Genomic DNA, 23,215 nt, shown 5'->3' with positions numbered 1-23,215 from the left:
GAAATGTTACCCACTCTCTGTGACTGTAATCCCAGACAGCGTGATGGTGGCACAGCTATCTGTGTGCTTTTCTGATCACTTCAATGGTGAAGGCTGCAAACATGTGATGCCCGACAAGAGTAACCGCATGAGTGGTCTGTGCCTCGGGCACTACATGCTGATCTACTGCCTGGCAACCAAGCTGATGAAGACCATGACTATATTGCTCCCACTGTGCCCCAAGCAGTGCCAAGAATTACCTCTTTGTTGCTGGAGCTGCGGAACCACCTCCACCATGGCGGGAGTCGCCCTCACAAGACTGAAGACTGCATAGTCTGTGAGGCCGTCTGCACAGTGAGGCTGACAGAGACCAGAGGAGGACCAACACCTGAAGCCGCCATTACTACTGCTGCCCTCTGGAGACAAACTGTGTGGCCTGCAGCCGCCGTTCCCTAGCAGGACTGACTAGCCATGCACTTATTTCTGCACTTCACCGGTTAATCCACCTGCCTGCCTGCTTAATCTGCCAAGTAGAAGAAACGTGTATTAGATGACATAGGCTATGTAGCCGACCAAAAGTGACTATGCTAAGAGAAGGAAGGGGCCACTGCACCTGAGTTAGAGTTTATGTCACCAGAATCCCAGTCCCATAGAGTAGAAGGAAAAGGCGGGCGAGGGGGATAGTGCCTTGTACTGATGCCTCCTTGTAGCGCATTGCACTCATACCAGAGTATCAAGTATCTAGTGCATTATTATAGTGTGTAAATGAAAGTACTGGTGTTTTTCAAGAGAAACTCTAGTCTGTTTAGTTATCTTGTTGGCTGCGTGCTGAACTTATGTACTCCCACACTAACCTGATCTGACTTCTCGCTATTGCTTCCATTGAGAGGCTAGAGATGAAAGGGTTGTTCTTGACCCAGTTTGCAGAGCTACAGTAGGATGGACACCCTGGACTACGTTCAGCCTCACAACAGTGGCCCTTTAGCCCATGCCTGCCTCATTTTCCCCCTAGCGAGGTCTGACGCATACTTTCCAAAGTTGTTGTATTGCTTTGGATGAAAGCATTCTGATGTCCTTTGAGCACTTGGAACTTGAGGCTGTTCCATGGAATGGTGGGGAATTTGTGACTGAGATCCACCTTCAATGTTGAGAGTTACTTATAGGATGGAAACTGTCATAAGTAATGTTAGAATTCTCAAATATTTTCCTTTCAATGTATTCCCTTTCAGAATTATTTATGCTCATTTATTCAGGCATATGTCATAAATTTGAATGAACATTTGTTAATGTTGTTTTTCAATGCAACATGACAATTTAGTCAGCTTGAATATATATTCATGTTTTTCTGTATGAATTTAAATTGACTTTTCCTTTTCAGAAGCTGTTTTTAAACAAAGAACAAGTTTTCAAGGAAGTTGATTTCTCTATTTTTCACTTTTTCTTCTTAAACAATAAGTAAGGTTTCACAGAGTGCAAGTAAGTGAAGGTTAGAAGGTTTAGTGCTAATTGTTTATTTTGAAAATGTTAAGCAATGTTCAGCTAACTAAAACAATGAATTATGAGATACAGAGGGACTTCATACCAGTGATCTGAGACTGAGGGTCATACAGAGCTGTAATTACCGCCCCTTGCTAAAGGCTACAGGGAAGGACCATCTAGCCTTCACTCTGCTTATTGCCAACTTTGAGACACAGATGGAGCTGCTGACTGTTCCTTGCTGAACATTGTTTCTCTTGTTCTGAAAAGGTATGTAGGCTATGTTTATCTTAGTTAGCCGAGTGAAAGGAGGGGTAGGTGATATGAATGTAAAGAGGCTTTATTATGCCGTGTTACAATACTTTTTTTTATTATTCACCCTCTTGGTAAACATAGTTGCCAGTGTCTTGCTCGTTGTTTTAATAGTTACTATTAATATTGTATGTGCTAGGATAGTATTTTGTATTTAAATAAATATTATGAATGTACTCCTGCTTAAATGGTGTTCTTGAGTGTGCCTTTTCATGATGAAAGAGGATTTGGGTTCCACTAGTTATTATTCCTGGGAAAATTTCACAGGATTGATTGTTACCTATAATGCATCTCCCTCAAGTAATGCTCAGTGGGTTGCCAGGTGGTTGCAATCAACTGGAGTTTCGGGCTCATGTTTATGCATTGACTAAGTCCTTACTACCAGAGGTTCTGGAAAGTCTGTTTCCAGGCCAGGTTCTGGAAAGAAATCCAGAAAATGCATCAGTAGCACATCTCAGCGATGCAGAATTAAATAGTTATTTGTTTTCCCTAATAAGCCCACGCCTCTCCTCTTCTGTGTCACATACATTGTGATTTGTTGTTATTTAGCATTTGTATAACCCAATTTATCATCACAGCGTTTTTCAAGGGGCCATGGGTGACTTTCCCACCCCTGGATACTTCAGGCATTTCTTTTACAGAACAGATCGTAGTATTACTTACTTTGCGGGGATATGTGGTCTGTAGAGCGGCTTCTGGTCATTAGGACTTTGACACTTTTTCACAAGGTGGCCTATAGAAATGACTACACATCCTGGTTGATTACTTTGTAATGTGGTTTATTTTGAGTCTTTAGCCAAGGCAAAGGAAAATGCACCTAGAAGGTATAAAATTACTCAGTGCCTCCAAATTTATCAACCTGCCATTACATTAAGATCTTTCAACAAGACTTCTTTGATCTTTCCTAAACGCATTACTAGGGGCGTTGGTGGGAGGGAGAGTTTTTCCAAACGTCTTTGGTTTGTTTGGAATGCTCTTCATGAAGAATTGAGAAAGACAGACCATATGCTCCACTTTCGGAGGGTGTTGCAGATGCACTTATTTTAATTGGGTGACCTTAGCTCTTAGCTGCCTCTCTAGTTAGGTTTTTAGCGCGCCATACATGTCTATGATATGATTGATGACAAAAGCCATGTTTCCCAGATGCATATCCTTTCATTTAAAAGGTTTGCTAAAAACTAAGTATTAAATTAATGTGTTTCTGTTTTGTCGATGCTGGATCGTCTTTCTCCTTCTAATCTATTTAGATGAGAATGGGTTTAAAAAGAACCCTTCAGATGCTTCAAGAGAATGATTTTGGAATTTGCAGTTCATAAACAATACTAGGAAATCACTTATTAGTGGTTCCTCAATTTTAACCTTCCTTCTTCTTGCTCCCCTTTGTTTAGTCCACAAATTGAAATCCATGAAGTATGCCGACCCTCTAATTCTACAGGAGAGCTATCCAGTGCATCACAGCAGATTGCTGATTCTGGGCTGCACTGGTCATCAACTTCGTGTACACGTTCCTCACCGCCTCTCCAAACAGGTCCTATGGAAGAGATTGGAAGATGTCCAGATCCAGAATCCAGTACAAGTAATGGACTGTTGGTATATGCAGGAAACCCTTTAGGAGACACAAAGAATGAAAGTACAGTGCAGTTCACTGCAAACCTGAATTTATCTAGTGACTGCTTCTTGGAAAGCACCAGTGAAGACAGCAAGCCTACCCATAGGCTGCTTTGCACAGAGAGGCCTTTGGGAGTGAGCAGCCTTGAGAAACATCGTAAGCAAGAGCATTCCTGTGACAAGTTACATACGTCTCCACCTGCAACATTTCCAGTAGGTTAACCAATTTCTTTTCACATTTCCAGGTCTTATATACGTACATATGTCTAAATGTATCTAGATCTAGATGTATATAGACAGACAGATATGGACATTTTTCAATGCAAATAATCAGTTGCCAAATGGTTGATATATATTAATCCTTGTACAATTCTTGCTATAAAATGTAAATAATGGTAGTAAAAAAATCCAAAATTCTTTGAGGACTTCCAAAGCCATGTGCAGGCTCATGCTTAATATGCTCAATTTGGTCTTGCATTCTTACATACTCACAGAAACTGTTGCTTTGTGGTATTGTGCATTGTTTTTTTAGTTTTCTTTTTAGTAGAGTGGTGATTATATTGTTATTTTATGCTTTTCATTCACAGAAAAGCACGAGTTGGATATCTGCAGATGATATACATGTCCCAACTCCGATGGAGCAAACTCAGGAAAGTCTGCCACCAACATCAATGGATGCACAAGCTTTAAATGGAGAAACTTTGTCTCTACTTCATGAAGAGCAGCCAAGTACCACGGCACTAAAACCTTCTTCTGGTCAGGAAGGCAAAGGTTTTAGTGTGGTTCACCGGAGGCAAATAGGTAGGTTCCTTTGGAGAACAGGGAGATTACTGGAACTGTTACAGGATTTGATTTATTTTATTTTAGTGCTGATTTGGAATGATGTATTTAGGTATGAAGTTTGCATTTTTTGCAAAACTATTTAGAACTGTGTGAAACTTTTTGAACTTTGACTGTAATGCCTGATCAATCCCCTGTTGATACCAGAGTATGTTATATGCAAACGGGAGTAATAAAAACAAAGCAAACCTTTTCAAATAAGTACATGGAGCAAACACATTTATTGATAGCAAGTGGTATGTAATTTCTGTCTGCAGGAACAATGCTGGTTAGATGTTAGTGTTTTTCAGTTTTCACACCGAATGCTTTTACTCAAGTTTGCACCATAAGGAATGGCAGCACCCTAGCCTGAACGTCTATTTTCCTCTGACTAACTTGCTTTCAGGTCCTTGCCAAATTGCTAATCTTAAACACATTAGCCGAAAGGGATTGTTCCTCACTGAAGTCCCCAAAGACTCCAGCTGACACATTGCCCAAAGCTGGGACCTCACCTAATACCCATATTCATAATTACCCTGTTATCCCAAGACCTCGTCAAACTGAAACTACCCTTCCCTACCGTAACAAGATGTTTTATGCAGAGAATAAAGAACACAACACCACCCTTATACTCAATGACCGTTGCAACAATAACTGTAAGGCCCTCTGCCCAGTATCCCTGATTTCTTGCAATGAGTAAAGGGGAGCAACGTTTGTGTAAATTAGTTTGTCATTCTAAAGTTGCTTATGTATTCTCTCTCGAACCCAGGCTCTCCATTACTTTGCCCCTAAAAGAACTACATTGACTTCCTTCATTACTTTTGTTACTTTAGTAGGTGAGCCTGTCTGTCTCATTTACTAATGTATCTTTGGAAAGGCCCCAAAATACATCAGCCACAAAGTAGTATGAGATATAATATTGCCATGATCTACGCTTGTCTGCCAAAAACACCAAATCTGTTAAACATGCTGTATCTCAAATTGCATCAAACAATGCAGTCCATACACCTTGGATGGAAATATCTCATAACCATCTTTGCTGAAGCCATCCCCTGTTCCTTCAGAAAGCATCCAAAATCTCCCCTTTTCTGAGTGTTCTACACACTCACTTGTAGTGGGAAGTTACAGTTAATATAATAAACCTGCTCTATATAAGTTCATTTGTGGGATTCCTCACCTTATTTTAGCTAGGAGACTAATTTCGAATGTCAGCTTCATCTACGTATAAATCACAGAATCTCACCAGTTGTCTCTACGAATAGTACATGAATGGCCAGGAGCTTTGTAAAGTTAAGTAGCAAAATAATGCTCCGATTACCAAAAGATTGGATTGAAATAACTCTTCTAGACTACTACATTTAGTTTGTAAACTCTCCACAGTGGCTAAAAGTAAGATATTAAGTGGGTCTTTGATGTAGAAATGATATTGGTGAAATACATGGATAACATTTTTTTTTTAATTTGTCGGTCTAGCTAAATGGACTGGGAAATTTTACTTTGTATGCCTTCAGATACAAATTTCATTAGACATTACCACCAACAGCTGAACTAATTATGGAATATTGTTTAGATTAGCCTCCCACAGAATTCCATTTGCCTACCTCCAAAATATATTCCACCCAGTTACAAGATTGCCGCCAAAAACCAATGTGCCCTATTTCTTTTCCACTGAGAGAATTCTACTGGGCTATAATTGAAGTGCAAATAAACTTCAGGGGTTATTATATCATCATTAAGTACATAAACCAACATTCCCAACCTACCAGTGTTAAACGGGTCACTCTGTATGTTCCTCCATGGAACTTCTACTCTGCTTCTCCACTCTGTTTGAAAATTCAGATGCCAAATCTGCCTTTTCAAGATTCTAGAATATGTCTTGGTTATAGCTGAATTTGTCTGAAACTCCCTCTCACCCCTCTCCTTCTACCACTCACTGGTTATTTGAGAACTGTTTTTTGATGTAGTAATCTACTGTAGAACTCTTTTAAAAAGACTACACATCCTGGTTGACCACTTTGTAATGTGGTTTATTTTGAGTCTTTAGTCACTGCAAAGGAAAATGCACCTAGAAGGTATAAAATTACTAGTGCCACATAGTTCAAAGTTAATAAAATAAAAGTAAGTGTACTATATTATAGTTTACACTGTAAGCAAAGTGTGCCACCAACATATTTTTGCGTTCTTGGGTACTATTGCCCTCGGGGATTGGCCAAACACTGCTGTGAATTTTGATAGTAACTTTAAATAGTGAATTATTTTACGTTTGTGTTTTTGCAGGTGCTAAAGATGTTTAGGTGTAAAGAAGCTAACAAAAGTGATTTCTGATTATCCTGTATGCCAATAATGATGGTTTCATCAATTTTATTTTAGGGCTGAGCAATCCCTTTCGTGGACTTCTGATGCTTGGACGCTTGGAGCGGCGAGGAGCTATGGGGATATGGAGGGAGTTCTTCTGCGAGTTGTCTCCATTTGAGTTACGCCTTTTGATTAGTGAAGAAGACCGGACCTGCTTTGAGAACTGCTCTCTTCTGCGATGCGAGTCTTTGGGAATGGTTCATAGTGAAGGGCGGTTTGAGCTGCTCTTCTCTGATAAGAAACTATACCTCCGTGCTGCTAGTCCCAATGAAGCCCACGATTGGGTGGATCGTTTGCGAGAAGCTCTGCACAAGTGTCGTCCGCAGCACGAAGAGCCATGGGAAATTTTACATTGTCCCGACCCTTCAGAGATCATGGAGCATAATGAATCAACTTCCATCATGGACCTGAAAATGCCACTGGAGGTAGTTTATGATTGGACCTCACCTCTGGCTGCAGAGCAGGATGCTTTCAAGGAATCTATTCTTTACATGAAACAAGGGATAACCTGGCACAGATTTGTGTTTGCTTTGTCATTAGAGGCCTTACAATATTTCACAGTAAAAGAAAACAAAAAGGTGCTCTTCTGTAGCTATGGTATAGAAACTATCCGGGATATAATTCCAGACACAAGCCTTGGAGGCCCAGCCTTTTTCCGCGTCCTTACCTCAAATGCCTCCTTAAAACTGCAGGCAGAAAGTGCTGCTGAGGCCAAGTCTTGGCGAGAGATGATTCGATGTGCGTTGGAGTCCTACTTAGAGTCGTCAAATGGTGCCTTGATAAATGGATTTGATGAGGATGAGACCTCTCAGGCAGTTTTAAAATTGTCCGAAAAAGAACGTAGCCTGCTTCAATTTCTGACTACAATCCCCACAGAGAAAGGACTGGATTCACAGAACTTCAAGTGCGCAGGTAGAGGGTTCTCCTTCCTCCTCTATATATTACCATTTAAGCTGGTCAATTTTCTGGTCACACCATATTTTGATGGCAGAGTGAACAGCTTTTAATTTTCTGTGGAGGTCATTGAAAATGGGTCTCCTATTCCCAATAAGTTATTGTCAGATTGCAACCATTTTATGAAAATGTGTGGAATGTTTGTCTTAAGCAATATACCTTTTAAGTTGTTTGTTTTTCTAAATTTACCTGCATCTTATTTTTTACAGTGTTGATCATACATAATAGAGTTTTACACTTGCGTACTCTTTATGAAATCTCTTAATGTTATAGCATTCCAGTTTAATCAAACAATGATTCAGACACTGTTAGGGTTGCCTAGATGTAAGAGGGTGCACAAGGACGAGGTGAGGTAAGGGAATGTGCAGCTCTTTTTTCCTATACTCTCTGTTGGACCTTATCCAACTATGGTTTAAAAATAATTTTTGATATAGTCAGTATTTCTCCAGCTGCAGTAAAGCCCATCACCAAGCTTGCTGTTCAACAGTGAATCTTGAAGCATGCAACGATGTCTAGAATGTTTTTCTACTTTAATAGGAAGAGCTAGTCTGTATTAGTAATGTTCCACACTCCCTAACATCTGGGAGTTTTACGTATGTCATGTCTTGTTTTTTAGCATGCCCCAAGCAGATTGGATTTTCCTTTGGGAAATGCAAACTGTGTGCCTTCTCTGGTCTGTACTACTGTGACAGATGTCATCAGGATGAGGACTCTATCATTCCATCTAGGATCATCCACAACTGGGATCTGACTAAACGAGCAGTGAGTAACTCTTGCTTTAGTTTTGTCTATCAATAAATACTTTTGTTAATATAACACCAAGAGTATGGGTTTCTGACTGCATGGAAATTAATAGGTGAAGGTTTATTATGTATAGGTAGGCCTCATGTCTGATTTTTAAAACCCCTTAGAGACATTTTCTCATAAAGCTTAAGCATTCTGTCTCTCTGGGTCACTTAGCTGTGCACTGCATGGGGCTGGAATATAGTAGAATGCAGTTTTGCACATTTTAAGTAGGAGAAAATCAGTTCTTAAAATATGGTTGTTAAATCCTCTTTTGTTAGATTCTGTGTTAGAGTGATAGCTTGGTACTGCAATATGAGTTAGTGACATGCATTTTAAAACAAGGTCAAAGTTGATGTGAATCTACGCGAGTTTGATTTTGTTTTGTCATGGGTCCGTTATAGGTGCTGATGCCTGATGTATTATCAGGTAAGAGGCAATTCATGTTTTTTTTTCTTAGGGTGGGTTAATTTCTTTTCCTATATTTTTTCTGATGACTAGTTGGTGAGGGATGAAATGTTGATTGTTCCATTGACGCCAGTTTGTGTAGCAGTAGGGAGGTGGTGGTCTATTTTACTTGTCGACATTGTGTAAAGGAGGCTTCGGCTGTGTTGAGGAGGAATGTAGGTGCTTCTCTGTTAAATTATTTTAGGATGGTAGATGGGTGATGTCTTTGTAGATGGTTTCTTTGAAAGCTCAGAGACCTCCATTTGAAAATGTTTCAAAGCTGAGCCTTTTGGATAGGGTGTGACGGGTATGGGAGATATAGTAGGGCTGTTACTGCAGTTATTGGTGTGTTGTTGGGGTTTATCTGATCTTGTCAATTTTATTATTTGAAACATTTAATGATAACGTTACATTTCTTTATCAACTGAAATGTGGTCACGTCCAGAATAAAGTGTAGGCAGTGTTGGTCTCCTTTGAAGAGGGCTCTTCATCTATTGGAGCCTTCAGTGATGGTGGATTCATAGTACAGACCTAACCATGTTTTAACCATGCGGGGAAAAGGTATTTTTACTTCCAGGCATTCATATCCTTGTTTAAAGATGAAGAAATTGCTGCCCCTGAGTTCTTTGGTTTAGTTTGATGTTGAAGGTTTTGGGTTTATGGATCATAATGTTATTAGAGTATAGATGTTGGCTTTCAGACTTCTGTTGATAGAGTCTTCGAATGAGTTGTTGGTGGATATTGGTTGCATAGTATTTAGGTTAAGTTAATCTGGTTTGTTGATGGGATAATCTTTAAAGGAACATTACTGGTTAATGAGAATGTGGATGGCGAAGTGCTTGGTCAAATCCATTTGTGTTGGATGCCTGTATTCGGAAGAAACCATGTAGGTGAAGATAATGTTGAGAGTTTTGCAGAGGTTGTGTATGAATTCCCTGATATGCTGTTGTGTGTTAAGTTGGTCAAGGAGAACAGCTTTTATTCTTAGTGGATGTGTTGCTTGGTTGCTGAGGTGTATTACGTGTATGTTTGTGTGTCCCTGGATGTGTTAGTGATGAGGTTAGTGATTATTTGCCTGCCTCCTTGAACTCCCTTCAGTCACTATGGTCATTTGTTTGTTGATTTTTAAACAACAGAAGGCAGGCTTTACCTCCTTCCCCCATGCAGAACAGGTGCAGTGCATGGGGGGTGCATGGGGGTGGCTGGGAGGAGACGGCATTAGCCACAGTCAAAAAGGTAGAACAATATTTTGTAATATTTTCAAATACAATTGAGGTGCTAGTCACCTGATGGAGGTTTACAGAATAGCATCTTTTATTGGGAGATGGTCAATAAAATGAGTAAAAGTTTTCAGCCAGTCATGTAGTTGGGCAAATTCTTCTTTATTGATGTACCTTCTCTTTTATTTCTTGGTCTGCTCGCAGATTTGCCTTTTTGGGAGATGAATTTATAACTGTACCAATATGGCCACCAGCATTGGTGAAAGAATATTTTTTGCTACTATTGCTGCGTCCTTCACTTTCTTTCTATTCACCTTCCATAGGAAAGTCTGAGAGCTGGTATTTCTAGGGTGACCACCTAACTCCAGTCCTGAACTTTCCATCTACAAATCATTATTTTCAGGTGTGAGTCTAATTGGTTCAGTGAAAGCGAAACAAGACTACAACACCCATAATGAATTAGGTTATCACACAGAACTCCAAACTGGGAATGCTGTCCATAATGACCTGGAAATAGGTGGGCACCCTAGAACTGTTCCACTAGGTTCAAAGTCTGAGTGTCAAGAATACCGCACGTTTGAAATGTAGAATGAAACTAACAAAGGAAGTCATCCACAGCAGATCGCGGGCATGCATCGTCAAAAGTATATGGTCAGTAGGAGACCCTTTCAGTCAAAAACTAATGTGCCCACTTCCTCAGGCGAAGGTGGGAGAAGTGAAGTTCAGCCTGATCCATCTAAATATACCACCCCCTGCTGTATACCTAGCTTTAAGAGCACAAATGTCCTGTTGAGCATCCCTCCCAAAATTATGGATTCAGCTCCTTCCTTGCTGTCAGTATGGAACTACAGGGTTCCCTGTAGAATGCATTAAGGGGACCTGATGCTCCCATATGTCACAGAAATTCATAGTCTTGAGACTGAATGGGGGTCTCCCCTGCACCCCGGGGTCTGCAGAAGCCTGCATAATACCCCTGCATCCACACAAACACACCAACTCAAGTATAGAAACGATTTTATTTAAAAAACTGTCAGACCTATCGAATTTGTCATTACATGTTTAGCTCGCTAGCCAAATCTTTAGAATTGAAGTTGAACTCTAGTATTTCTACCCTGCAGTTGTTGCTTTTGTGCCTTTATTCCCAGTACAAGGTCCACACTGACTATGTAAGCTTGTGTATGAAAAGAGGCATTCACTTTAAACCTGGGCGAGAATTTGTGCCTGTACTCCAAGAAGTATACAAAGCAGTGATGGATGGAATGCATGAATTAATCTCAGCCACTGGTAATCACTCGGGTCGCACCCCAATCCATCATTATTTTGCACACCATGCTACCTCAGTTTGGACCCAGCTTTATGCAAATCAGTCTTGACCCTGCTCCAGAAGGAACAGTCCAGGCCGAACTGCCAGGGCAGGTCCTCCCTGTATCCAACACAAGCAACCCAGGACCGGTTTTGCCCTATTTCCAAGTCTGGCACAGTTTTAGAGCACAGGAAGGCCCTTAGCAAAGCAAGGCACAAAAATGTACTGCCCACATATTAACAGTACTGTCTTAAGATGTTAATTCAGTGATTTCCACACACTTCCTAGAGACAGTGTGGAAATCCTAGTACACACACCACTTCATGTACATTCCCATGCTACCTGCGTCAGAAAGAATTATGTAAGACAAAAAGCAAATGTGCTGCATTTTTTCTCTAGTCTGGCTGTATGTATTTGAAGGACATAATACATCAGCCAAGAAACGTTTAAAAACCCAGCCATCTCTGTATTTGCATGGTCATTGCACTTCAAATATCACTTATTAGGTCTGGCATTAGCCAAGACCTTTTGTTTTTACTACATTTATATGTATAATATGCTTACTTATAGGGGTTTTCAGCCAGCTCTCGTCATCAGTTGATCTGTTACTATGTTATTCAGCCAATGTCATGCATAGCGTTATTGCCAAAGCTTGTTTACTAATAGAATTGAGTGCTAAATGTAGAGCGCAGTGGAAAGCTGTCATATGCATTTATTCATCTCCAGTCCTTAGCATCATTTAAATATATTATCTGAAAGAGACACGTTAGTGATAGATTCCTTACATAGATTCCTTACCATAGAATATTCCCAGGCGTCAGACTGGATCCGGAAAGTTTTCTTCAGCAGTACCCCTGCGCGTCGGTAGGCGTCGTCGTATGGCTCCGCGTACGTCGCTGGCATCGTAGCCGCCGAGATGACGTCGTCAGAACTACTTAGACGCGTCCACGCGCGCTGACGTCAGTTCTTTCTTTTTCCTCGCAGCAGCGCAGATCCGAGAGAAAGCGCTACCCCCTAGTTAAAAGTTTTAACTTGGTTTCTGACAACTAGTTTTGTCGTGTACTTGACTCCTGGTGCAATAGAGATGCCCGGGTTTAAGTCCTGTAGGGCCTGCCGTCGAAACATGTCGGTATCGAACCTTCACGTCGTGTGTATCTACTGCTTGGGGCATGCTCATGACCCCGAGGTGTGCCCCGATTATCGGGTCATGGTGCCGAAAGCTTTGCGGGAGCGTTCCCGAAAGTTGTTGGAGGCCCGGCAATCGGCTCCGCGCCGATCAAGGTCCCGATCCCGTGGGAGGTCAAGGGACCGGTCGTGGAGCCATCTGTATCGCTCGTCGGAATCGGGGACAGGTAAGTTTCGGCGCCATAAAAAAGTCGAAGAAGCGACGTCGCTCTTCCTCTACCCCTCATTGGTCGCGGGGCGCAGTGGAGGGGGCGGGCGATAACTCCCTTGTGGCTCCATTGGAGCCTCTGTCGTTGCCTGCGGCCTACCCTCCCTTTCCGGGGCCGCAGGCGACTTCGGACGAGGTGCAGGCCTTTATGTCGGCCTTGCGCCATTTGTTTGACCCCCAGGTCCCTTCGGAGTGCCTTCGGGCCCCGCAGTCTGTCGGAAGGGTTTGCCCCTGTGCCGCCGCCTCTGGCCTTGGCTACGCCGACACCATACCCTGCGGCACCACAGGCTCCAGCCTCGGCCCGGGCCTCGGCGCCGGCCCTGGATCCAGCTCCGGGCACGGCGCCGCCACTGACGCCAGACGGCGCCGACCCAGGACTGGTATCTTACCCTCACATTCAATTTCTTGGAGGGGAATTTATCCCGTTTCCCAGGGCACCCCGTCATTACCGGCCCCTTCAGCAAACGGTGGACGAATGGGAATACTGGGAGGGGTCTGAGGACCCTCTTGCAACTCAGTGCGAGGATGAGCCTGAGTGGGAAGGCGATGTGGAGGGTCCAGTGGATCTGGATTTCTCTCCACACCCTGGTACTCTGTCCCCTTCTTCTGTGGCCACGGAGGAGGTTGGGACTTTTTGGGTGGTTTTGTGTCAGGCAGCTGAGGCTCTTAACCTCGAGCTCCCTTCTGTACCTATCATGACCAATCTCCTGACAGAGGTCCTGCAGCTGCAGTCCCCCTCTGCGGAGCCTGCCCTTCAATGAAGCGCTTACTGATATCCTGTTGGGCACCTGGATTAAACCTAACACAGGTGTCCCTGTAGACAAGAGTGTGGCGCGCCGCCATCGCCCGGTGTCGGGCGATCCCAGCTTTCTTACACAACACCCGACGCCTGAGAGTCTGGTTGTCCAGGCTTCTGCCTCGCCGAGTGAGTTCCCTTCTGCTCCTCCGGACAAGGAATCTAGAGCAATTTGGGAAAAAGATTTTCACATCTGACAGCTCTGGGTTGCGGGCGGTGAATACTGCGTGCCTGCTAGGCCTCTATTCCCATTCTGTGTAGGACACTGTGGCACAGTTGCTGCCTCAGTACCCTGTGGAAGCACGGGCGGTTCTCTCCCAAGCCATTACCGAAGGGAGAAATGCTGCAAAATGTACTATTCGTAGTTGGCTTGACACGGCCGATTCTCTTGGTAGGGCACTTTCCACAACTGTGGCGCTCAGTCGTTAAGTTTGGCTCCGAACTACTGGCTTTTCTGGGGATGTCCAGAACACCCTGTTGGACATGTCCTTTGACGGTACACGCCTCTTTGGTGATAAGGCGGATAGCACCGTAGAACGCTACGGCCCAGTCCTTGGGTCTCGCCACCACGCGTACTCCTTCGAGGTCTGCTTTTCGGTCCTTTCGAGGTCAAGGTCGGGGTGCCCAGGTGCGTTCTTTTCAGACCCGCAAGGCTGCGCAGCCACAGTCTCAGCGCAGTTGCGGACGTGGGACCCGCCGTGGTGAGTCCCGAGGACAGCGGACGGGTCAGTCTGCCACCTCCCCTGCCGCCACCGCCTCTAAACCTTCCTAGTCCTGTGTTTCAGGCCCACCTGACGCAAGTGGGTGGCAGGATTCGCACTCACCTTCCCCACTGGCGCTCCATAACCTCGGACAGGTGAGTTCTGCAAATAATCCGCAGAGGCTATGTCCTCCCCTTCGAATCTACTCCTCCGGCCATGCCACCTCAGTACCACCGCATGTTGGTGGAACACTTGACACTTCTCCGGCAGGACGTTAGGCCCTCTTGGCCAAGGGGGCCATCGAGCATGTACTACTTCTTGGTTCCGAAGAAGGACAAAGGTCTGCACCCTACCTTAGACCTCCGGAACGTCAATCGCTTCCTCCGAAAGGAGAAGTTAAAGATGCTCTCGCTAGCTCAGGTCTTGTCTGCTCTAGACCCGCAAGACTGGCTGGTAGCGTTGGACTTGCAGGATGCTTATTTTCATATTCCCATCCTGCCAGCCCACCGGCGTTACCTACGGTTCACGGTGGGCCGCGAGCACTTTAGGTTCACCGTGCTCCCTTTCGGCCATACCAGCGTCCCTCGGGTGTTCACGAAAGTGATGGCGGTGGTCGCAGCTCATCTGCGCAGATCAGGGGTTTCAGTCTTCCCCTATCTCGACGACTGGCTGTTGAAAGCGGGCTCGCCCCAGGCAGTCGTCTCCCACCTCCAGACTACGGCCGGCCTCCTGCATTTGCTGGGGTTTTCCATTAATGTGCCGAAGTCGCACCTTCATCAGAGCAGTTCTGGATACGGCGCAGTTTCAGGTTTATCCTCCCGAACAGCAAGTCTGGGACATTCGGGCTATGATTCCAGTCTTTCGGCCCTGGTCCTGGGTTTCGGTCAGGAAAACACTGAGGCTGCTGGGCCTCATGCATCCTGCTGATCGATCATGCTAGATGGCATATGCGGGCTCTGCAGTGGGACCTGAAGTTCCAGTGGACGCAGCATCGTGGGAACCTGTCCGACTACGTCCAGATCTCAGAGGGCACTGCACAGGACTTGCAGTGGTGGCTCTCGAACCAGTGTTGGGTCAGCAGCAGATCCCTCTCCCTTCCCCAACCGGAGCACACTGTAGTGACGGACGAGTCCCTCCTGGGATGGGGCGGCCACATGGGAGAGGCGGAGATCAGAGGCCTCTGGTCTCCGGCAGAGTCCAAGCTCCATATCAACCTTTTGGAGCTCAGGGCAATCCTACTTGCACTCAAAGCATTCCTTCCCTCTGTCAAGGGGAGAGTAGTGCAGGTGTTCAGAGACAACACCACCGCCATGTGGTACTGCAACAAACAGGGCGGGGTGGGGTTGTGGACCCTATGTCAGGAGGCTCTACGTCTCTGGACGTGACTGGAACGTCAAGGCATTTCCTTGGTGGTTCAACACCCGACAGGTTCACTGAACGCCAGGGCGGACGGACTCAGCGGACGGTGCATGTTGGATCACGAATGGCGTCTTCACTCGGAGGTGGTGCAAGGTCTCTTTCAGCAGTGGGGAGAACCTTGGTTAGATCTATTCGCCACCGTAGAGAACGCGCAATGTCAGCAGTTTTCCAAGGCGGCACTCGCTAGGCGACGCTTTTCGTCGCGAGTGGAGTTGCGGTCTGTTGCACGCCTTTCCACCTATACCACTTCTGCCCAGAGTGCTGAAGAAGATCAGGAGCGACCGGGCCTAAGTCATTCTTGTGGCACCGGACTGAGCTCGAAGAGTTTGATTTTCCGAGCTACTCAGTATGAGCGTGGATCCCCCATCCGACTGCCTCTTCGGGAGGATCTCCTGTCGCAGCAACAGGGGACAGTCCCCCACCCGAACCTGTCCATCCTCGACCTCCTTGCGTGGAGATTGAGCGGCGACAGCTGATTCCATTTGACTTGCCTCCCGAAGTCTGTAATGTGATTTTGGCAGCCATGCGTCCCTCCACTAAAACAGTGTACACCTGTCGGTGGAAAAAATTTGTGGCATGGTGCACAGCAAAATCTGTTGATCCTCTTGCTGCCCCTCTTCCTGAGGTCCTATTGTTCCTCCTTTCTTTGGCCCAGCAGGGCTCTGCTTTGGGCACTATCAAGGGCTACCTCTCTGCTCTTTCAGCCTTTCTTAGGTTGCCTGATGAGCCCTCTCTTTTCAAGTCCCCGGTTTTCAATAGATTTCTCAAAGGCATTACTCACCTTTTCCCTCCTATTCCTTTTGTAGTGCCTCAATGGGACTTGAACCTGGTTCTCACATATCTGATGTGCGCCCCATTTGAGCCTCTTCATAACTGTCCTTTGCGGTTATTGACTTTGAAAACTGTCTTCCTGGTGGCCATCACCTCCGCTCGGCGGGTGAGTGAGCTCGAGGCTCTTTCCTGCAAACCTCCTTTCCTGGCGATTTATCCGGACAAGGTTGTGCTACGACCGCATCCCTCCTTTCTACCAAAAGTAGTCTCTGCCTTTCATCCCGGGCAAACTGTAACTCTGCCCACTTTCTTTCCGCCTCCGCACCCTTCAAGAGAAGAGGAGAGGCTCCACCGTCTGGACCCAAAACATGCGCTCTCGTTTTATCTCAACCGCACACAACAGTTCCGGGCAGATGACTAGCTCTTTGTTGGCTACGTGGGCGCCAAGAAAGACGGGGCTGTGCACAAGCGAACTATCTCCCGATGGGTTGTCTTGTCCATTAAAAAAAGCCTGTTACACTCTGGCTAAAAAGGAACCTCCGGTTGGGCTGCGCGCCCATTCTACCAGGGCGACAGCAGCTACTACAGCATTGGGACGTGGTGTCCCCCTGCAAGACATTTGTCAGGCGGCCACTTGGGCCTCGTTGCATACTTTCAATAAGCACTATTGCCTTGACAGTCGGGTCCGGAGAGATGGCTTCTTTAGCCGTTCAGGTCTCCTTGACTTTCTGGTGTAATCTCACTTCGCAGACCCACCACCGGGGTTGGTATTGCTTGGGTATGTATTCTAAGGTAAGGAATCTATCACTAAAGTGTCTCTTTCAGATGCACAAGTTACTTACTTGTGTAACGATATCTCTGTAAGAGACATTAGTTAGTGATAGACTCCTTACCGCCCGCACATCCTCTCCGTTCTGCGAACTGTTCTCTAGGGTTCAGGTCATCCCTTTCAGGGCCCTAGTTCTATTGCACCAGTAGTTGGTCTCTGGCATGGCTCTGCGCTTCTGGCGTGGAAAAGTTGTGTACAGAACTGACACACTCCCATATGTAACAAGCAATAAAAATGCAATAGGTCTCGCCTTTGATTAAGTTAAAGCCATTTGCTTTGCTAATGGTATTGTATAGCAAAGCAAATGGCTTTAACTTAATGAAAGGCGAGACCTATTGCATTTTTATTGCTTGTTAAATATGGGAGTGTGTCTTCTTCACCTCAAAACCAGTCTTGCAGCGGCATTCTGTAATAGCTGAAGATGGTAAATACGATGTGTTAGTGCCCTTACCCAAAAGGCATTATAGTAGGCAATCTGTGAGATGATGAGAGCTTGGACCATGTCTCCTCTTGCTGATTTAGAGATGAAAGGGAGAATTTTTTTATTACATTAAGCGAGCGAGCAGGAAAGAGTGAGGAAATGAGTGAGGATATTATGGAGAGGTGAAAGAAAATCCAAAAAGTATTACACGGGTGAGAGGGAGAGAAGAGAAGAAGGGAAAGAAGTAAGGAAAATAGCTAGTGAAACAAAGATGTAGGTGGAACAAAGGAAGAAGTGAAAGATGCAAAGAGGGTGCTGAAACAAGGGAGAAGATGGAGGATAAAGAAAGGATAGAAAGTTAAAAAGGTTGAGGAGAAATGCGATTGAGACAGTAGGAGGTGGAGATGAAAGCAGGGGACTGAAGGGGTGGATGGAAGCAAAAGCAGAGAGCAGGGAAGAGACAATGAGGTAGAGAAGTATGAAATCAAAGCAAAGGATGGAGAGAGGAGGCGTGAGAAAGAGTACTATGAGTGCCATGGTCTGTAAAAAGGAAAGAGGATAGTGCCTCAAACACACTTATTTGGTTTCCTTGTGCTCTATCAGAGTGAAGATTTGAGTTGGAGGTAGGAGCCGACGGAGAATCCCCCATTTCTTTTTAAGAAGGTTGGGATTCGCAAACCATAATTTTAAAGCCACCTGTGTGCTTTCAGTATCAGGCTGTCAGTTAAGTCACTGGTGGCCCAGGATCCAACATGTTGGGCCCTGCTGCTCTATGCAGCCTCTGGACTCTTGACCTATGCTTGAAGCTTCACAGACTAGGATGCAACAGAACAGGCTCACAGTTTCAGCTTTCTATGATGCGTGTGCTTAGTGGTTTCAGGCTGATGTGGCTTTTAAGGTCCCTTTTAAACCATTGAATATGAGAAAATGTGTAATTCTTCTTTACCATTGTCTCTTGACATGACCGCAACTGCCTGTTTTTTACTCTCAGTAAAGTATCACTCAATGTCTCTCACAAAAGGCCTGGAAACGTCACACATAAACACAATCTACACATTGAAATGTTGCAGATAAGCAAACTGAAAGCTTGGCAGCTATGCTCGGCTGCTCTTTCCTAGAAGAGTGGAAAGGCAGCGCGCACGCGGCATGGCATCTCACCACACACAGGACATCCACGTGTCAACCGGTTAAGGGTCACCCCGGCGAATCCATCTGCACTGGCGTGGGGGAGCAGCTCCCGAGAGTGCGCGTCACGGACAATATGGGAGAAAGCAGATCCCATCTTAAAGATGAAAGTATTCACCGGGCGGTACATATCTGACAGTGTGGAAACGCACTGCGTGGTAACCAGTGCGTGACTTGTGTGGTCGGTAAGTGGTAGCAGCACACCTGGAGGCGTGGAATGTAATGAGGGGCACCGTTCTCTTGAATGCGTGGTATGTTGTGCAGGCTGATGTCCACATAGAGGTAGGGACTTGGACGCGTGGTGTCAGTGCACACTTGGTAAAGGGAGGGGTGTGTTTTGGGGAATATGGGCTCTGGTTGTCTGGAAGCAGGCCGACTCTGTGTGGTTGCAGTTCATGTGTATGTATCTGTGTGTGTGTGTGTGTGTGGCGGGGGGGGGGGTAGTTACGAAGTTCCATGTATATGGAGACGAGGATTGAGATGTTATTGGTGACCGTGGGCATGGTAGTAGCCAGGGAGAGGTATGCCTTAGGGTGACAATACTTGTAGGTGTGACTTGGGGTAGCAGTGTATGAGTGCATGGAATGTTGGTGTCCCGAGTGGCTACGTACCTGGGGGTGCGGTATATGTTTTGAGAGCATGCATATGGGGGTAGGGAAGGTTAGGACTGCCGGGCACAAGGCGGTAGGTAGACATATGGTATATGCTGCCATTGTATATGAGTTTACCCAGGGGAGGGCGTGCACACGCGGATGGCAGCGCACTCGATCGAGGTGGTAGTACACACATGGGGTGTTGGGGGTGGCGTGGCCAGCTGGCAGCGCGCGTGCCACAGAAGAGATGCCACTTACTTGCTGAGCTGATGTCCTGAGCTCCAACAGGGCCAGTGCCAGCACAGCGCAGCAGAGTGACAGCAGAAGCAGTTTGATGTTGTTGCAGCTTCTTGTCACCGCGTCCCGGATGCGGCGGAAACGGAGGACTTTTTCAGGTCACGTGGGCGACAACAGCCTGTTCGCTTTCATGAACTTCATGTAGTTAGTAATGTCCCGTCGTCCCGCATGCTGCACACTTCCGGAAAAGCACAACGGATCCTCGGGACGGTCTCCTTGGTGATACTGCGAGTTCTTAGAAAAAAAAAACCAATGCCAGCAAACAAGCCGAGAACGGATAAATAAATTAAAAGCGCATCACCCATTGTTGAAGGCAAATGCATAATACGATTATAAAAGAGTGCTTAGCGGCTAATTGAGAGACACTGTCTCACACCGCAAGTAAAAGATCAAATCCCGGTGGACGGGGCCAAAAGAGGACAGGGTGGCAACCCTCAGTGTAATGATTGCCTCCGGTGCAATCATTACACTGTGTTTTGCCTAATCTATGATGCAAAACGACGCGCACAAATCAAAAATGGAGGCGGAGCCGCGACATGACTTCTGGAATCGTATTGATTCCAAGAAGCCCTCGTATGACGAGAACAGCGCATGCGCTGCTTTCGCCAGGCCAAGACCTAAAAAGAATGGTGAAGAAGGTATGCTCCAGGGGAGGGACAAATGGAAAAGATGCAGGAAAGCAATCAAATAAGATGCAAGCAATCAAGAGTCACAAGAAAGCCAACTAATGGTAAGCAGCAGCCTGGCCTAAACCCACAATAAGTTTTGGCATGGTCCATAAGAGGTCTTTGAACAACAGACAGCATAAAATCTGTCTGTAGGCGAGACCTAAAACCACCCAACGTTTTGGGCACCATAATCATGTTATCACCTCTTCTCAGCTCCAGTTTTGTTCCTGTCTATCTAAGGTAGCCAGCCAGTTGGATATTTAACTGCCTAAAACTAAATTCTGAGAAAACTGAACTCATAGTGGTTCAAAATCCGTTCTCTATGGTCTTCTGCATGGTGGTCTTCGGACTTAAGGGTCTCGCCTACTTTCAACAATGTTAAGCATCCTGGGGTCTGCTTTGCTTGGCTTTGTCCTTTTCAACTCAAATTCAAGATTTTGCCTCAAATTGTTTTTACTAGTTTCATCTAGAAAATGTTATTTTCCTTTTTCCATTTGATTGTTAGAAAACTGTGATCCAGCCCTTTATTTTATCGGGAACTCCTTTTACCTGGGACTTCCTTGCTATCCTGTCAGACAACTTGAAGAATTGCAGAATGTGGCAGTGGTTCTGCTTTTCCAATCTGCTCCTTCCTTGTCTACATTTCTTTTATTGACTTTGCACCACTGGCTAACAGTAGAAAGACAAATTACTGTAAGGACGATTGCTCCTGTCATTGGGTCGTTTATTATAAGGGTCCATCTATCTCCAACATAAACTCAAAATAAAACTCTTTTGCAGGATTTGCATTCTTCTTCAGAAAACTTTCTTTCTGTTTCTAGGATCTGTAGGCTCAGATTTGGGGTCTCTCTTTTTTATGCTGGAATCTAAGCTCTGGAAGGACCTCCCTTCCCCTCTCTGGAAGGAAGCAAATATTTTAGCTTTGTAGAAAAAATAAAAACAAATAAACCCACTTGTTTTTATAGGCTTGAGTTCTTTTTTTTTTTTTTAGCTTTTTCTAAACTTCCCATTCCTGACTTCCGCAATGCACCAGGGCACCCTTTTTGGCTATTTGCATGCTTTACAAAACCTACCAATCAATCGCTCATTCAAGCAAAAAATACACATGAGTACGTTCCGAACTCTCACAAAGGATGGTTGGTGGTAGCTCGGGGCAAATTAAGTAAGTTAAACCCATTTGCTTTGCTAATGGTATTGTATAGCAAAGCAAATGGCTTTAACTTCATGAAAGGCGAGACCTATTGCATTTTTAATGCTTGTTTTTAAATGTCCCCCTTTCCTCTTCCACAATGTTGGCATGTATGATGATGCGAGCCCCCTGCAGAATATGATGAAAGGTCTGGGTATCCCATATCTTGTGAGGGGCCCTAGTGTCCCATATATTACATTTATTAATTGGTCTTTGGTTGAATGGGGGCCCCCTGAAGGTAGTGGGCCTGTGTTGCGCCCCCTCAAGGCCACACGTACTGCGATATCAAATTAATAAATAAATAACAGCCGGTGCCTCAAGGGCTGGGGTCTGGGGAAGTTCTACATATTAATGGACCTGTCACTGACTCTCTTCCAGCCCTTCTGGTCTTTCCCGAGTCTGGTTCATTTATCTTGCACTCCCTCTATGCCGCTCTAGGTTCCCTCTTCTTCACCTAGTTTGAGTGCGGGTCAAGAGCATCTCATGCTCACGGAACAGAGACTCACATATAGTGGCGGAGCATTAAGCACATTCTGGATAACAATATAAACGACGTTTTGCTCAAGCGTACCGTGTGACTCTGGGCGTGTGCCTCAGCATGCGTCTGCATCAATAGGGACAGACCTGTGAATAATGAAAAGGAGCAAGAGTAGGTGCGTGATAGGGGGCGAGGAGCAGCGTGGAGGGAATTGGGGGGGGTCGTAGAAGGGAGCAGAGCTCAAAAGAGTGCAGTTGATTTCCAGTAAATAAATTCTAAAGGGCCTTTCGCTTTTTATATGACTCACTTCCGGTATGGGGGGGGAAAGGGGGGGGGGCGCTCATGCCATGAAACTGCAGTGACTGAATCATGGCTGGACTCTTCTACAACCCGTCGGGGTCTTGCTCAGTCAACTGGGGTCTCCTACAGTCTCCTGCTACAGTCAGCGGAAATATCCCACCATGTCATAAAACCTCACGCTGGGCCCCGCTGCCTTTGTAACCTGTGATATAACATGTAACAAACAGAATGTGAAACTGAATTGAACATACAGACAAAATACACGCATATGTAACGGGGAGGGCGAGAGGGAGGGTAGAAGGGAAACAAAGATATGGGGAAGGTTTAAGATCCCAGCGTTGCCTGTGAAGACACACCCACTGTCGACCAAAACAAAACACAGTGGGTTGTGAGACTTCCACTGATGTACTGGGGAGGTTCTAAAGCCCTGATGGACGTCGACTCGCCAGTCGCCACAGATGCCATGTAATGAGATGGAAACCTGCTCCCCGCAGGGGGTTCTAGCTTACTGTGATATCGCCTCTTCACAACTGAACAGTGTGAAGTGTCGATAACGTGGTAAACACTGTGGAGCCATCTTAGGTGGCAGGCCTGAAAAGAGCATTTTAATGAGATGCACAGATTAAAAAAAAAAACAAGCGCAGTGAGAGCCTAGGGTGGCGCTATGTGAGGCGGCAACACGCAGAACCCACATCCTACATACTTAAGCCAAGACACGCAAACAGACTTCAAAGACAAACTAAACCCAGATTCCCATATTAGGAAAGTTTTCAGTTTTTCTCTACTTTCAGTTCCAGCAATAGAAAACATTACAGAAACAGTGCATGTAAACATTGTATCTGTGGACCCAGGACCATTAAACTGCATTATTACACATACCCAAAATGCAGCTGTACAACCACTGCCACATATAAAGTGA

The 23,215-nt window shown here is 45.3% G+C and overlaps 1 protein-coding gene across 1 annotated transcript in view; it reads left to right on the top strand.

The window, feature by feature from the left end:
• Positions 1-23,215, top strand: part of PLEKHM1 (pleckstrin homology and RUN domain containing M1) — a 448,316-nt gene that overhangs the window by 279,575 nt on the left and 145,526 nt on the right. Inside the window, exons 5-8 of the mRNA XM_085650998.1 lie at positions 3,156-3,588; positions 3,963-4,176; positions 6,565-7,461; positions 8,120-8,265. Coding sequence (XP_085507124.1) covers positions 3,156-3,588; positions 3,963-4,176; positions 6,565-7,461; positions 8,120-8,265 — 1,690 coding nt within the window. The remainder of the gene's footprint in view (positions 1-3,155; positions 3,589-3,962; positions 4,177-6,564; positions 7,462-8,119; positions 8,266-23,215) is intronic.

The sequence above is a fragment of the Triturus cristatus genome, chromosome 1_1 (assembly GCF_964204655.1).
Source record: "Triturus cristatus chromosome 1_1, aTriCri1.1, whole genome shotgun sequence".
Taxonomy (NCBI): Eukaryota; Metazoa; Chordata; class Amphibia; order Caudata; family Salamandridae; genus Triturus; species Triturus cristatus.
This window is presented reverse-complemented; position numbering and strand designations above follow the sequence as displayed.